Here is an 18247-nt window from a genome sequence, read left to right on the forward strand (position 1 = left end):
GAAAAAGAGGGATGTCTACAATAGATATAGGCAGCATGGAGTAAAGGAATTGCTTGAGGAATATAAAGAATGTAAAAGGAATCTTAAGAAAGAGATTAGAAAAGCTAAAAGAAGATACGAGGTTGGTTTGGCAAATAAGGTGAAAGTAAATCCGAAAGGTTTCTACAGTTATATTAAAAGCAAGAGGATAGTGAGGGATAAAATTGGCCCATTAGAGAAACAGAGTGGTCAGCTATGTGTGGAGCCGAGGGAGATGAGAGAGATTTTGAACGATTTCTTCTCTTCGGTATTCACTAAGGAGAAGGATATTGAATTGTGTAAGGTGTGGGAAACAAGTAAGGAAGTTATGGAACTTATGACAATTAAAGAGGTGGAAGTACTGGCGCTTTTAAGAAATTTAAAAGTGGATAAATCTCCAGATCCTGACAGGATATTCTCCAGGACCTTGAGGGAAGTTTGTGTAGAGAGAGGAGGAGCTCTGACGGAGATCTTTAAGATGTCATTAGAAACGGGGATTGTGCCGGAGGATTGGCGTATTGCTCATGTGGTTCCATTGTTTAAAAAGAGTTCTAGAAGTAAGCCTAGCAATTATAGACCTGTCAGTTTGACATCAGTGGTGGGTAAATTAATGGAAAGTATTCTTAGAGATAGTATTAATAATTATCTGGATAGACAGGATCTGATTAGGAGCAGCCAGCATGGATTTGTGCGTGGAAGGTCATGTTTGACAAACCTTATTGAATTTTTTGAAGAAGTTACGAGGAATGTTGACGAGGGTAAGGCAGTGGATGTAGTCTATATGGACTTCAGCAAAGCCTTTGACAAAGTTCCACATGAAAGGTTAGTTAAGAAGGTTCAGTCGTTAGTTATTAATGCTGGAGTAATAAAATGGATTCAACAGTGGCTAGATGGGAGATGCCAGAGAGTAGTGGTGGATAATTGTTTATCGGGATGGAGGCCGGTGACTAGCGGGGTGCCTCAGGGATCTGTTTTGGGCCCAATGTTGTTTGTAATATACATAAATGATCTGGATGGTGGGGTGGTAAATTGGATTAGTAAGTATGCCGATGATACTAAGGTAGGAGGTGTTGTGGATAATGAGGTGGGTTTTCAAAGCTTGCAGGGAGATTTATGCCGGTTACAAGAATGGGCTGAACGTTGGCAGATGGAGTTTAATGCTGAGAAGTGTGAGGTTCTACACTTTGGCAGGAATAATCCAAATAGAACATACAGGGTAAATGGTAGGGCATTGAGGAATGCAGATGAACAGAGAGATCTCGGAGTAACAGTGCATATTTCCCTGAAGGTGGAGTCTCATGTAGATAGGGTGGTGAAGAAGGCTTTTGGAACGCTGGCCTTTATAAATCAAAGCATTGAGCACAGAAGTTGGGATGTAATGTTAAAATTGTACAAGGCATTGGTAAGGCCAAATTTAGAATATTGTGTGCAGTTCTGGTTACCGAATTATAGGAAAGATATCAATAAATTAGAGAGAGTGCAGAGACGATTTACTAGGATGTTACCTGGGTTTCAGCACTTAAGTTATAGAGAAAGGTTGAACAAGTTAGGTCTCTATTCATTGGAGCGTAGAAGGTTGAGGGGGGATTTGATCGAGGTATTTAAAATCTTGAGAGGGATAGATAGAGTTGACGTGAATAGGCTGTTTCCATTGAGAGTAGGGGAGATTCAAACGAGAGGACATGATTTGAGAGTTAGGGGGCAGAAGTTTAAGGGAAACACGAGGGGGTATTTCTTTACTCAGAGAGTGATAGCTGTGTGGAATGAGCTTCCTGTAGAAGTAGTAGAGGCCAGTTCAGTTGTGTCATTTAAGGTAAAATTGGATAGGTATATGGACAGGAAAGGAGTGGAGGGTTATGGGCTGAGTGCGGATGGGTGGGACTGGGTGAGATTAAGAGTTCGACATGGACTAGGAGGGCCGAGGTGGCCTGTTTCCATGCTGTGATTGTTATATAGTTAAATTAATCCTCCAACCATATTTCAGTGGTTTTATATAATCATAGAACCATATAACAATCAAAGCACAGAAACAGGCCATCTCGACCCTCCTAGTCCGTGCCGAACTCTTAATCTCACCTAGTCCCACCTGTCCGCACTCAGCCCATAACCCTCCACTCCTTTCCTGTCCATTTACCTATCCAATTTTACCTTAAATGACACAACTGAACTGGCCTCTACTACTTCTACAGGAAGCTCATTCCACACAGAATAGTTTTCTCAAACTATTTCTCATTTGAGTTTAGAAAAAATTAGAAGTGTTGTTTTTGACCCTTCAATTAAAATTGAAGAAACTTGAAGATCATTTATTCAACATTTTCATATGAGCTAAACTGACTTTTCCTAAACCTTTTATTATCCTTAATTATTTGGATGAAGGTACGGAGTTATTGACGCTGCTGTGTATATTTGACATAATGCAATGGCCCATCTTGGTTAGGTTTTTTTTGAAGGGATTTTCTTTTCTTATTTACTCCTTTTTTCATAATCACTATGATTTTGGGAGGTTATTATATATGGATGATCATCTATTTGTATTTATACTTTAACCTATTAATTATGTATTCTCAAACTTCCTGTATTGATGTTTCTCTTGTTTGTTTAAAATTAATAAAAAGATATAAAAAGAAAGAAAATAATTAACCCTTCCATTTCTTATACCAAAATGAATGACTGTACACTTCCCAACATTGTATTCCATCTGCCATTTCTTTGTGCATTCTCCTAATTTATGTAAGTCTTTCTGTAATCTCTCTACTGCCTCAAAACTACCTGCCCTTTCATCTTTGTTCATATTGGTTGTAAACTTTGCAACAAAACCATCAGTTCCATCATCTAAATGGTCCCACTACAGACCGCTGTGGAACACTACTATTCGCTGGCAGCCAAACAGAAATTGCCCCCTATATTCCCACTCTTTGCCTCCTGTCCATTAGCCACTGCTTCATGCTAGAATCTTTCCTGTAACTTGTTTTGAATGTTATTTGTTTACTTTTTATTGTTTGCATGATTTGTTTGTCTTTTTTTCTCTACTCATTGTGTTAGTCTATGTTTTTTTAATGTGTTCTTTTGGGTTTCTTTGTATTGAGTGTGCCTGAAAGGAGGCAAATCTCAAGGTTGTATAGTATATACATACTTTGATAATAAATGTATTTTGAACTTTGAGCTTTGAACTAGTCTGGCCATTTTCCTCTGACCTCTCTCGTTAACAAGACATTTACACCCACAAAATGGCCGCTCAATGGATGGTTTTCATTTTGTTTTCCACACTATTCTCTGTAAAATTTAGAGAATGTTGTGTGTGAACATCCCAGGAGATAAGCAGTTTCTGAGATACTCAAACCATTCCATCTGGCACCAACAATCATTCTATGGTCACTTAGATCGCATTTCTTCCCCACCCTGATGTCTGGTCTGAACAATAGCTGAACCTCTTGACTATGTCGGCAATGAATTGCTGCCACATGATTGGCTGATTTGGTATTTGCATTAATGAGCAAGTGTACACTTGTACCTAATAAAGTGGCCTCTGAGTGTACATTCAGGTCACAGGCTTTCAGATAGCATAATCCTTAGGGAAATGTTAGTATCAATGTCCTTGAACTATTGGTGCAGGTTTTCACGTTTCAAACTTGTAATTCTTAGATTTAATTTTCATTTTTGTTTGCTTCTTTCAGGGTGCCTTACTTTACAGAAAAATGAAAAATTATACAAAGGAAGCCGAGTTTATCAAACCTGTCACTGTTAGTTTAGGAATGAATGGATGAAATGTTGCATCAGATGAGTTTACAAAAGCATCATATTTGAATTTATTCACACTTTTAAATTGTTGACAAGGAAAAGTACCTTTGCCACAGAAATAGGAAATAACTTTAGACATGCTTGGTTATTGAAATTGTACTCTCGATATTAGTAATCAATGAGTTAATACATTCACATGGGTTTCCTAGACAATTTCAGTGAAAAAAACAAGTAGATAAAAGAAACAGGTTAGCAAAATAATTGAAAGATTGAAGTGAGAATAAAAGTGCTAACAGACAAAAGATGCTATGTATTTAATTAGATATATATAATAGTACAGTGTATATATTTCCCCTCCACTCTTCTTCTTTCCTCAGTCTGGCCTCTTATCTCTTCTCACCTGTTTATCACCTCCCCCAAGATCCCCTCCTCCTTCCCTTTCTCCTATGGTCCACTCTCCTCTCCAGACCACGACCGTTCCGACCCACCCAACTTCACCTGTCACTTTCAGCTAGCCTCCTTCTCCACCCACCACCTAATCTTTCATCTATTACCCTCAGTGCTTCAGTCCATTTCTACAGCCTGTTTTTCCTTTTACCCTTTTCATGTTCAAAGGCAAATAATTTTAATTGAAGTGCTGGGTAATAAATAGACTGTAGTTTTTGATGGATTATAGATTATGGTATTTGGGGGATTGTTGGTTCTTGATGGGTAGCAGTGAAGAAGGCTTAAACACAAAGTACACTGCAGATGTAGGGGTCAAAGCAACATGTACAACAAGCTGGAGGAACTCAGCAGGTCGGGCAGCAACTGTGGAAATGAGCAGTCAACATCTCAGGCCTGATGAAGGGTCTCAGCCTGAAACGTTGACTGCTCGTTTCCAGTGAAGGAGAGGGTTGCTTCCTGCTGGAGCAAATCGGGGTAAGTGGAGGGGGGGTGGGGGGGGGGGTTGCTGCTTTGCTGTTGTTTGTGTGTGGGAGGCAAGATGGGGGTACTTTGGGTTTCTAATGTCATTCTGACATTCATTCTTTAAGGTTTTATTCTGTTTCATAGATGTCTGTGAAGAGTAAATATTTCAGGTTGAATACTGTATACATTCTCTGATGTTGAATTGAACTATTGATATAGATTGAAGCTATTTACAAAGAAAGATCACTGTCAAATCAAAACAGGAAACACTGGAAACCATCAGGAGATCAGTTAGCATCTCTGAAGAGCAAAAAGCAGAATTAATGCTTCAGGTCCAGAATCCTTCATCAGAACTCTGCCGTTTTTGATTCAATCATATTATGACCGCTTGTCCCTAACGGATTCTTTACCTTAAGCTTCCTAATCAAATCCAGCTCATTGTACAACACCCAAATTAAAATAGCCTTCCCCTCATGGACTCAAGCTGCTTGAAAAAGTCATCTTGTGGGCATTCTATAAATTCTCTCTCTTAGAATCCAGCACCAACCTATTTTTCCCAATCTACCTGCATATTGAAATCTCCCCGACTACCGTAACATTGCCCGTTTGGCATGCATTTTCTGTCTCCCATTGTAATTTGTAGCCACATCCCAGCTACTAATTGGATGCCTTATTAACTTATATCAGGGTCTTTTTACACTTGCAGTTTCTTAGTTGTGCCTGCAAGGTCTCTCCATCTTTGGATCCAATGCCACCTCTTTCCGAGGATTTTATTTTATTTTTAACCAACAGAGCTACCACACTCCTTCTTTCCACCTGCTTTCCTTTCATTACAATGAGTTGTACCAATTGTTATTACATTGCATCTTGCACCCTGAACAACACACCACAGCAAATTCCAAATATACTGTATGTAAATGCATCAGATCCTTGATCTAGTCGGAATTAAATAAAGCAGAATAGAATGAATAATAACAGTAAACATCTCTTTTTCACCATCCTGACCGGTTGCATCACTGTCTGTTCTGGGGAGAGGATCAGAAAAGGCTACAGGAAGTTGTGAGTTCAGTCAGCTCCATCATCGGCACGAGCCTACTCAGCATCAAGCACGTCTTCAAAGAGCGAAGTCACAAAAAGGCTGCAGCCATCATGGGGGAGCCCCATCATTAGGACAAGCTCTTTCTTGTTGCCACATCAAGGAGCAGGTACAAGAGCTCAATGATTCAGGAACAGCACCTTCCCCTCTGCCATCAGATTTCTGAACGGACAATGAACTCGTGAACACTACCTCGCTACATATTTTTCTCTTTTGCTCTGCTTTTTATTTCAACTTTTTAAAGGTATATATATTTCTTACTATAATTTACAGTTATTATTATTATTATCTATTGCGATGTCCTGCTGCCGCAAAACAAAATTTCATACCGGTGATACTAAACCCAATTCTGATTTTTATTTTGAAGCTTGATCAGTTGATGAAATGAGCTCAGCTGAAAGAATCATAGAACATCAAACAGCACAGCACAGGAACTGCCCTTTGGCCCACAATGCTGTACTAAAACCAATTCAGGTAGCAATCAAATCGTCAACTAAACTAATCCCTTATGCCTACACAATATTTATATCCTTTAATTTTCCTTACATTCATGTGTCTATCCAAATATCTCCTCAAACTCCCTAATGTTACTGCCTCTACCATCACCCCATGCAGTAAATTCCAGGCACCGACCACTCTTTGTGTAAAAAACTTGCCCCTCAAATCTCTTTTGAAATTACTGCCTCTCACCTTAAATGTATGGCCTTTGGTATGAGACATTTCAACCCTGGGAAAAAGATACAGTACATCTACTCTATCAATGCCTCCCATCAGCTCAACAGATCTCTGATGCTCCAGAGAGATCAGGAGGGCTTATTTTTGATAGAAAAAAACACGTTGGCTGCTGTTCCCCTGAGCTTGTACTCCCTCAGGACCAAGCAGAGCAAGCCTCGCCTGTCACCAATGGAAAATAACCTAAGCAGCAGAATAGAATAAATGGCTGCTGAAGTGAGTGATGCAAGTGTCCATCATCAAAATTCTATCTTCACATTCAGATTCAGTTTATTGTCATTTAGAAACCACAAATGCAATGCAGTTAAAAAATGAGACAACGTTCCCCAGAATGATATCACAAAAGCATATGACAAAACAGACTACACCAGAAAATCCTCGTAACATTTGGCAATCCCCAATCCAGAGTCCGGAGAGGCTGCTGCGTATTAATATCACGCTACCATCTAGCGCGTTCCCCGGAAAGGAACTCCAAACCCACCAGATAAAAACAAGACCAAAAACTAAAGCTACAAGACCTGTACAAAGCCATATAGTTACAACAGTGCAAACAATAGCATAATTGATAAAAAAACACTCTATGGGCACAGTAAAAATAGTCCAAGATGTTAAAGGACTATAAGTTCAAAAGAAATCACCAGTTTCCACAAGTCCCCAGGGTCCCGACAGACTCCCCATCCCATGCTGGCAGCAGAAGGGAATACCTCTGCTATGGACTTCCAAGACGCTGCCCGGCTCAGCCTCGCAGACGCAGCACACAATGGAAGCTCTGTCGAAACCAGCTTTGCAGACGCAGCGCACACCGAAAGCAACCTGAGTCCGTCGAACCTCTGAGCCGACGACCATCCCCTCCGGCACAGCTTCTTCGAGCACCATCCTCTGCCGAGCGTATTAAGACGGCGCCGCCAACGACCATCGGCAACGCGACCCCGAGGACTGGGGGCCTGTTCTTCCCAGCAGAGTCCCGGACCTCACAGCAGCAGCAGCAATGAAGAAGGTCTTCCTGGAATTTCCCAATGTTTCTCCGTGCTTCCACGTCCCTTTTCAATCGATTATGATTGTGCACGGCACCCCACTTCACAAATAACAGATAATCAGTTCCGGAGTGGCCGCTGCAAGCTGCGTCGCGCCGCCATCTTGGATCATCTTGCAGAAACTCTAGTAAAAACATGATTTTTTTAAGCGTGTCGCACCAGACAGTCAGCCATTCTTGTCTGGTGCGTGGTGTCAGGATTGGTCTCCTTTCAGATTAACTGGCTCACGATATGAACGTTCCTGACTCGACCCTTTTTTTTACGAGGCCGAGTGGCTAGCGCGATACTCAACCTGGCACGGATGGGAAGTGTGCTCAAGAGTGGCCCGACTTGGATTCGAACTTCCGAGCCTTCACCAGCCGGTCAGATTCGTCCTGAGAAAGGGACTTGCCAGAAACGTTCACTGTTTGCTCACTTCAATAGACGCTGCCTGAATAGTACAGTACAGAAACAGGCCCATCAGCCCATCTAGTCCATGCTGAATCACTTAAACTACCTACTCCCATCAACTTACATCATGAACATAGCCCTCCATATCCCTACCATCCATGAACCAAGCTGATCTTCTCTTAAACATTGAAATTGAGCTTGCATCCACCCCATATTCTGGCAGCTCTTTCCACACTCTTATACCACTCTGAGTGAAGAAGTCTCCCCATGTTCCTCTTAAGCTGATCATCAATCATCCTTAACCCATGACCCCTAACTCCAATCCCACCCAACTTCAGTGGAAAAAGCCTGTTTGCATTTACCCTGTCTCTTTATTTTGTATACATCTATCTCAGCTCATCCTTCTACAGTCCAAGGAAAAAAGTCCTAACCTTTTCAATCTTTCTTTATCATTTAAATCCTGCAGTCCCAGCAACATCCTTGTAATTTTTTTTTTCTGGACTCTATCAACCTTATTTACATCTTACCTCTGGATAATGGCCGAAACTGCACACAATACTCTAAATTAAGCCTCACCACCATCTTATTCAACTTCAACACAACATCCTATCTCTTGTATTCAATATTAAGTTCAATGTGCCAAAAGCTTTCTTTACGACCCTGTGCTGTCTTTACGACAGTTATTTAGTTTATAATATTTCTGCTTAGTAATTCATTCGATAGTATTTTCTAGTTAGAGTTAGAAGTGTTTAAAGTATATTCATTGCATGTAAAATATATCGGCATGCGATGACGTCACATCCGGTTTCGCCGCGTCTTGTGGGAAAGTACCGGTTTGAAATTAACGCGAGGGTGGGGGCTTACCACGAGGCACACCTGAGCAGAAGTTGTTTTGCAGGCATGAGAAATCACAGTGAGAGCAACGCTGTAAGTTAATAGATAATCGATATATTGAACTAAGATGTTAATGCCGATCCTGTTAGAAGTAACGACGGTCGATAATGTTTATGCTTTCGTTAGTTAAAGAGTCGCGGATAGTTTGCATGGAAGTGTATTTAAAGTAGTCAATGGAGCAGGTAAACTCTCCCTGTATACTGCACCTTAGTGTAATGTAGTTATAGTCACCTTTGCAAGTATTTACAATTGAAATGTGATATTAAGGAAGGAACAAATACTGTATCAATCTTGTATTGTTTTATCAACAGTTTTCACCATATGTTAATGTGAAGAGTGAACAGTAAATGGTTATTCTTACTGCGATCTGGTCTCATTGACTGTGGTTTATCTCGACGTTGAATTCGGCGTTATTAGTACACGCGAAGGAGAACGTTACAGACCCCGTCTACCTGTGATGCCTCTTTCAATGAATTATGGAAATGTATTCCCAAATACTTTTGTTTTACCGCACTCCTCATTGTCCGAGTGTCGACCATGTAAGACCTGCCTTGGTTAGTCCTGCCAAAGTGCAGCACCTCACACTTGTCTGCATTAAATTGCATCTACCATTTTCAGTGAATTTTTCCAGCTGGTCCAGATCCCTCTACAAGCTCTGATAGTCTTCCTCACTCTCCATTACACCCCTAATCTAGGTGTCATCTGCGAATTTGCTGATCTAGTTAACCACATTATCATCCAAATCAGCACAGGACCCTGAAGGCATACACTCAGCGATTCGGGAAAAGCTTCTTCCCCTCTGCCTTCCGAGTCGCAAATGGACATTGAATCCATAAACACTACCTCACTTACATTTCTGTTTTTGCACAATTTTAATTACTTGCTGTAATTCTTTTACTTATTTTCTTTCTATGTTATCATGTATTGCATTGTACTGCTTCCACTAAGACAATAGTGCTGTTGTCCTTCCTGATAACAACAATGAGAAAAGGGCATGCGGTATGCCCTGGGTGATGAGGGTCCTTAATGGTGGACACCGCCTTTATGGAGCATCACTCCTTGAAGATGTCTTGGAGACTACAGGGGCTAGTAGTCAAGATAGAGCTGACTAATTTTACAATTTCAGTAGCTTCTTTTGATCCTGTGCAGTAGCTCCCTCACCCTACCATACCAGACAATGATGCAGCCTGTCAGAATGCTATTTGAACCACGTACATCAAAACATGGAAACATACTGTGAAGAACAATATTTGTATTAACAACCAACACAATCTGATGATGTGCTGAGAGCAGCTGCAAATATCACCATGCTTCTGGTGCCAACGTGGCCTGCCCACAGCTTACTAACTCTTTGTAGTGTCGGTGGAAACAAGAGCACCCAAACGAAACCCGCAAGGTCACAGGGAGAATGTACAAACTCATTACAGACCACGGTGGGAATTGAACCTCAATCACTGGCACTGTAAAGCATTTCACAACTGTGCTACAATTCCATGTTCCATTGTAACTCCTCCCTGGGAAATGCAACGCCTCAAACAATTAGGGATACACAGTAATATCGATGTAAATCTTGAGAAAGCCCCAATACTAAACACCGCAAGAATAGTCGGAAAGTTCTGAGCAATTGACAAATGTACATGCTTGGCTATGCCCGTACTTCAGGTTTTACCAGCTTGAGCTGAGAAAAAATAAATAATAATAATAAATAAAAGATAAATATAGAGAACACGAAATGGGTCCTTGAAAGTGAATCCATATGTAGAGTCCTGGTTCACATCTTTACTGTTATGCTGTATGTAATTCAGTTTGTGCAGCTATGTAAGAGATGTTTGTTCTGCTGTCGTCCTGTTTGGGTAATTGTTACAGTTAAGGGATGATAAGGAATGTGTGTCATCCAATTAGCAGGGTTTTTTTCTTGGTGAGGGACAATAAGTTTGGTCTTGGGCTTTTGTTTGAGAGGGGATGAAGAGAGAAGACACTGGGGAGAAACGGTTGTGGCGTACGATCCGGTGGGAGACCCGATTGTTTGAGATGAATTGCGAGCAATGTTCAGAAGGTTGAGTGCTTTCATGTTCACGAGGGCCCAGTGTGCGAGTGGCAGAGAAGTTCAAGATGAGCTTCAACTTGTGCACATCTGCATGGAGGTCGGTGACAAGTGGGGAGTCTCAGGGATCTGTTCTGGGACCCCTGCTCTGTGTGATTCTTATGGGTGACCTAGATAAGGAAGTGGAGGGATGGGTTAGTAAGTTTGCTGATGACACAAAGGTTGGGGGTGTTGTGAATAATATGGAGGGCTGTCAGAGGTTACAGCGGGACATTGATAGAATGCAAAACTGGGCTGAGAAGTGACAGATAGAATTCAACCCAGATAAGTGTGAAGTGGTTCATTTTGGAAGGTGAAATATGATGGCAGAATATAGTATTAATGGTAAGATTCTTGGCAGTGTGGAGGATCAGAGGGATCTTGGGGTCCGAGTCCATATGACACTCAAAGCTGCTGCACAGGTTGACTCTGTGGTTAAGAAAGCATATGGTTCATTGGCCTTCATCAATCATGGGACTGAGTTTAGGAGCCAAGACATGATGTTGCAGCTATATAGGACACTGGTCAGACCCCACTTGGAGTACTGTGCTCAGTTCTGTTCGCCTCACTATAGGAAGGATGTAGAAGCCATAGAAAGGATGCAGAGGAGACATACAAGGATGTTGCCTGGATTGGGGAGGATGCTTTATGAGAATAGGTTGAGTGAACTCAGCCTTTTCTCCTTGGAGCAAAGGAGGATGAGAGATGACCTGATAGAGGTGTAGAAGATGATGAGAGGCTTTGATCATGTGGACAGTCAGAGGCTTTTTCCCAGGGCTGAAATAGCTAACATGAGGGGGCATAGTTTTAATGTGCTTGGAAGTAGGTACAGAGGGAACGTCAGGGGTAAGTTTTTCACACAGAGTGTGATGGGTGTGTGGAATGCACTGCCGGTGACAGTGGTGGAGGCAGATACAATAGGATCTTTTAAGAGATCTTTTAAGGTACATTGAGTTTAGAAAAATAGAGGCCTTCATCAATCATGGAATTGAGTTTATGAATCAAGAGGTAATGTTGCAGATATATAGGACCCTGGTCCGACCTTATTTAGAGTACTGTGCTTAGTTCTGGTGGCCTCACTACAGGAAGGATGTGGAAACCATAGAAAGGGTGCAGAGGAGATTTACAAGGATGTTGTCTCGATTGGGGAGCATGCCTTATGTGAATAGGTTGAGTGAACTCAGCCTTTTTTCCTTGGAGCGACAGAGGATGAGAGGTGACCTGATAGAGGTGTATAAGATGATGAGAGGCATTGATCGTGTGGATAGTCAGAGGCTTTTTCCCAGGGCTGAAATAGCTAGCACGAGAGGGCACAGTTTTAAGGTGCTTGGAAGAAAGTACAGAGGAGATGTCAGGGGTAAGTTTTTTACTCAAGTGGTGAGTGCGTGGAATGGGCTGCCAGCAACAGTGGTAGAGGCAGATACGATAGGGTATTTTAAGAGACTCCTGGATAGGTACATGGAGCTTAGAAAAATAGAGGGCTATGGGTAACCCGAGGTAATTTCTAAGGTAAGGACATGTTCGGCACAGCATTGTGGACCGAAGGGCCTGTATTGTGCTGTAGCTTTTCTATGTTTCTATGTAATTAGAATGGGCCCTTTTCATTTTGTTATTCTTATTACCCCTTTAGTTAAGATTCATAAATATACTTCCTTTAATTGTATGAAGTGTACTGCCTGTTATTTCATGGCATTAATTTGTAACAGGGTGGTGAATTACACAGCATCCACACAAAGAAGGTTTTTTTTTTTGGGGGGGGGGGGTTCTTGCGCCTCAATCTCACATGTTTGGTTGGGCCAGGAGATGGTCTTCTCTAGACTTACGCAGCTGAGGAACCCAGTGTTTCACATCTGTTGTGGGAACCGTTCAGTATTGGGTTAAGTGAAATTTTTTCCTCTGGTTCAAGAACCTGACGGTTGAGGGGTAATAACTGTTCCTGAATAGTGCACTGGGCTGTCCTCAGCACTCTCTGCAGAGTCCTGTGATTGAGGGAAGTACATTTCCCACACCAAGCAATGATACTGCCAGTTCTTAGGATTTGTAGGCCCCATATCAAACTTCTTCAACTGTCTGAGATGAAAGAGGTGCTGCTGTGCCTTTTTCACCACACCGCTGGTGTGTACAGACCACGTGAGATCCTCGGTGATGTGGATGCTGAAGAACTTAAAGCTGTTCACCCTCTCAGCCCCAGATCCATTGATGTCAGTAGGGGTTAGTCCACCACCAGCTCCAAACATTCTCACAACATCCGCTTAAATAATCCAGGTAATACAGAAACCCCAACCTATCAAAATAAAGTTAACACGTTTAAACAGAAAACAGCAGGAGAGCGCATTACACAGAAAGACTCCACTGAGAAAAACACAGGCGCCTCTCAACAATTAACAGCTCCCATTAAACAACAATTGACTAACCAAGGTGTTCTGAAAACCTCGGAGGCTTGAAGAGCTCATTACATATATTGTCCTCTTGACTATGTGGGGCTCCTCCAGATGCTATGGTTTCCTCTCACTCCCCAAAGACGTAAGGGTTAGGGTTAGTAAGTTATGGGCATGCTATAATTTTAAGGTGCTTAGAAGTAGGTGCCAAGAGGATGTCAGAGGTAAGTTTTTCACACAGAGTGGTTGGTCCACAGAATGCACTGCCCGCGAAGGTGGTAGAGGTGGATTCAATAGTGTCTTTTAAGAGACTCTTAGAGAGGTACATGGAGCTTAGAAACATAGAGGGCTAAACGGTAGGGAAATTCTAGGCAGTTTCTAGAGTAGGTTACATGGTTGGCACAACATTGTGGGCTGAAGGGCCTGTAATGTGCTGTAGATTTCTATGTTTCTATGTTTAAACTAATATTCTCACAGACCCCTCGGTTAATGGCATAAAAAAGGGTGGGAACCCCTATCCTGAACTAAGTTTATTTCTTTTTTAATGATTTCTGTTTTGGTGAAGATGAAAAGAACAAGAGCACGTGGAGTTATTCACAAATATGTGAATCAACATATCACTGAGAAAATTACACTAAGAATGACATCACAACAAAGTTGAATGCTTATTTATTTTCTCAAATGATGAATGCTGGTTTAATCACCAAAGTTAATTTCAGGTAGATAAGACGGTAAGCTGATTAAATCCTGGGATCAAGAATTAGTCTGATGAAACTATCAGCATTAATTATATAAACAATGTAGTGCAAAGTGAGAGATAAAGAGGAAATAGTTTATTTTCTTTATTTTATTTAGAGATACAGGGCAGAACAGCCCTTTCCAACCCCAGCCGAATCATAGGACAATTTACAATGCTCCACTACCCTGTTAACCCATACGTCTTTGAAAAGAGGTACTGAAGCACCCTGAGGAGATGCACGTCACAGGGAAGTCATTGGGTATTTTTAAAGTAGAGGTTGATAGGTTCTTGATTACATTCTCTAGGGTTCACAGAAGATTCACTAGAATGATTCCAGGAATGAGAGGGTTAACATGTGAGGAACGTTTGACCGCTCTTGGACTGTAGTCCTTGGAGTTTAGAAGAATGAGGGGGGACCTCATAGAAACATTTCGAATGTTGAAAGGCATGGACAGAGTGGATGTGGCAAAGTTGTTTCCCATGGCGGGGGGGTCTAGTACAAGAGGACATGAATTAAGGATTGCAGGGCGTCCATTCAGAACAGAGATGTGAAGAAATTTCTTTAGCCAGAAGATGGTGAATCTGTGGAATTTGTTGCCACGGGCGGCAGTGGAGGCCAAGTCATTGGGTGTATTTAAGGCAGAGATTGATAAGTATCTGAGTAGCAGGGCATCAAAGGTTATGGTGAGAAGGTGAGGGAATGGGACTAAAGGGGAGATTGGAGCAGCTCATGATGAAATGGAGGAGCAGACTCGATGGGCTGAATGGCCAAATTCTGCTCCTTTGTCTTATGGTCTTATGCTTAGTCGGGGCATGAGGGGACACGAGGAGAAGGCAGGAAACTGGGGGTGAGAGGGAAATAGATCAGCCATGATGAATTGACAGAGCGGACTCAATTGGCCAAATGGCCTAATAGTGTTCCTATATCTGATGGTCTTGCGGATATACAAGGTCCTTACAGGCACCAGCAGAAATGAAGTCCAAACTCGGACACTTCAATCTGTCACTACACTAACGTGGCAACCATGATAGATGTTAGAACACTTGGGATTAAAAATCCCCTAGTGTTCATGCTACTATCTAACATAAGATACAGATGGAATAAAGGGTAAGTTGTAGATAACATGTGTCGGCCTCCAAAGCATCTGAATGTAATGATGGACACAATACTGGAGATGCTGGTCTGAGAGAGAACACTAATCTCCACAATCCTTTTCACCTCCTACCACTAGGCAGGAGGTACCGCAGAACAAGAGCAAGGACCATTAGGTTGAGCAACAGCTTGTCCCCCTAGGTAGTGTGACGTCTGAACACCCTGCAAACACCCGGTACACATTATTTATGACAATGCCAGTAACATTATACTACTGAGTATGTACTGGATTTTGCATTTTGGTCCCAGAGGAACATTGTTTTGTTCAGCTGTATAGGTGTACAGTTGAATGACAGTAAACTTGAATTTGAACATGCACTAATGTTGGATTACTTTTTCTTCTAGTGAATTTTGGATTTTACAGAGACACCATTTGTGGGATCCAAGTTTCTTAATTGCAGGTAATGTAGGCTCTGGAAACTTTCAGGAAGTAAAGTTCACTGCTGCTACAGTAAATCAGTAAATCTCTCGGCGGTCCGAGATCTTGTTCTTCAAATGGTAAGGAGCAAACTGACGACATCTTGGGCCATGACTCTTCATCAGAGTGTAGCCTGAAACATGACTATTTGCTCTTTTCCATAGAGCTGCCTAGCTTGCTGAGTTTCTCCAGCATTTAATCTGTTTTCTTTTGGATTTCCAGCTTTGCAGAGTTTTTTCATGTTTGTTCTTCAAATCCTTTCTTTCTCAAATAATTTTAGGTCATTCATTCTCATCAACAATCACTTTCAAGGACTCTTCACCTCATGTTTTGATATTTCTTTCTTATTTATTTATTATTATTATTTTTTTCCTGTATTTGCACAGTTTGTTTTCTTTTGCACGTTATGGTTAACCATTCTGCAAAACTTCATAATTTGCAATGGGTATAGATAGAGTAAGTGTATATGCAAGCTGACTTTTACCACTGAGCTTGGGTGAAACTACAACTAGAAGTCATGGGTTAAGGGTGAAAAGTGAAAAATTTAACGGGAACATGAGGGGAAACTTCTTCTCTCAGAGGGTTGTGAGAGTGTGACATGAGCTGCCAGCACAAGTGGTGGATGTAGGATTAATTTCAAGAGAAATTTGGAATGGTATATGGATTGGAATGGAGCCTACGTCTGTAGCACATCTGTTGATGTGCTGTTATGTGGTGTTCTAAGACTGTGATTTGAAGCTGAAGTGTACACAACATGATACCTATTGAGGACATCTTCTGGTTTTAGGCCATCAATATTGTGCCAAGATGTTGTAAAATTGTGTTTCACTTAAATTAACTTCCTCTTCAAATGTGATCACTATGCACGTCATAAGCAAAATGACTTAATTGAATTGCAACATACCAAAGGAAGATCATTCAGAATTTCTTTGGTGGCTCCATTTAAGGTAACAGCCATGACAGCGGGGCAAGGTTCTGCATAAATTGCTGGAAGGCCCTCCTGTGTGACTGCACCAATGGGAATGGTATAGATGCTGTTGACAAATCCATCTGCTCCACAATGATCGTTGAACAAGCCACCATTGCCAGACGCCCAGACAAAAATACTTCCCTTGCCTTTACGTCCCTGGAAGCAGTAAAAAAAAGATTTAAGGATCATGATTAATTTGCTGTTCACATAAAGTGACTGTAGAAAATTTTTTATTTTATTTAGAGACACAATGCAGAATAGTTCATTCCGGCCCTTCAAGCCACACCACCCAGCAACCTCCGATTCAACCCTAAACTAAACATGAAACTATTTACAATGACCAGTTAACCTACTAGCGGGCTGGTGGTGTTAAGGCTAGTGTTTTGAGTTTGAATCCAGCCAGTTCCTTACGTGCTGTCCATCTGTGCTCAGGTGAGCATTGAGCTAACAACTCAGCCTTGTAAAAACAGTCAAAAATGCTAAAGAAACTCACTGCCTGATGTAACACAAGGCTCAGAAAGGAACAACAATGACAATTAACTGACTTGTACGTCTTTGACTGTGGAAGGAAACCAGAGCACCCAGAGGAAAGTCACATATTCCATGGGGAGAATGTACAAGCTCCTAACAGAAAACATAAGGACTGAACTCTGAACTCTGATACCCTATGCTGTAATAGCATCATACAAACCTGTATGTTACTGCGGCAGTGTGATTAAAATACACTCAGTGGCCACTGCATTATGTAAAAGAGTGTATCTGATAAAATAGCTTCAAGAGTAGAACTTTGTGTGTTCTTCTTAAACTTATTCTTAAAATACTTCTAAGGAAGTGTAGACTCTATCTTGCCTTTTTTATGATGACACATAGACTCGGTGGCCAGATTAATGGTACCTCCTGTACCGAATAAAGTTGGCACTGGGTGTAAAGTACTGTGCAAAAGTCTTAGGCACCCAAGATTTTTTATATGGTTTCAATATTCAAAGCAAATTTTATTATCAAAGTTTATATACAGTATGTCACCATATACAACCCTGAGATTCCATTTTCTTGTGGGCATTCTCAACAAATCTATAGAATAATAACTATAACAGAATCAATGAATTATGGGGGGGATAGATAGAGTTGACATAGATAGTTTTTTTCCATTGAGAGTAGGGAAAACTCAAACAAGAGGACATGAGTTGAGAGTTAGGGGGCAAAAGTTTAGGGGTAACATGAGGGGGAACTTCTTTACTCAGAGAGTGGTAGCTGTATGGAACGAGCTTCCAGTAGGAATGGTAGAGGCAGGTTCAATATAAACATATAACAATTACAACACAAGAACAGGCCATCTTGGCCCTAATAGTCCATGCTGAACGCTCACTCTCACCTAATCTCACCAACCAGCACTCAGCCCATAACCCTCCATTCCCTTCCTGTCAACCTGCCTCTACCACTTCTACTGGAAGCTCATTACACACAGCTACTACTCTCGGAGTAAAGAAATTCCCCCTTATGTTACCCTTAAAATTTTGCCCCCTAACTCTCAACTCATGTCCTCTTGTTTGAATCTCCCCTACTCTCAATGGAAAAAGCCTATCCACGTCAACTCTATCTATCTCCATCATAATTTTAAATACCTCTTTCACTTCCCCCCTCAACCTTCTACGCTCCAAAGAATAAAGACCTAATTTGTTCAATCTTTCCCTGTAA

At 41.4% G+C, this 18247-nt stretch overlaps 1 protein-coding gene across 1 annotated transcript in view; it reads right to left on the reverse strand.

Moving 5' to 3' along the window:
* LOC132400430 (PC3-like endoprotease variant B) overlaps window positions 1-18247 on the reverse strand; it is a 1805907-nt gene that overhangs the window by 935616 nt on the left and 852044 nt on the right. Inside the window, exon 10 of the mRNA XM_059981370.1 lies at window positions 16487-16708. Within this exon, the coding sequence (XP_059837353.1) occupies window positions 16487-16708 (222 nt within the window). The remainder of the gene's footprint in view (window positions 1-16486; window positions 16709-18247) is intronic.

This window comes from Hypanus sabinus, chromosome 10 (assembly GCF_030144855.1).
Source record: "Hypanus sabinus isolate sHypSab1 chromosome 10, sHypSab1.hap1, whole genome shotgun sequence".
Lineage (NCBI taxonomy): Eukaryota > Metazoa > Chordata > Chondrichthyes > Myliobatiformes > Dasyatidae > Hypanus > Hypanus sabinus.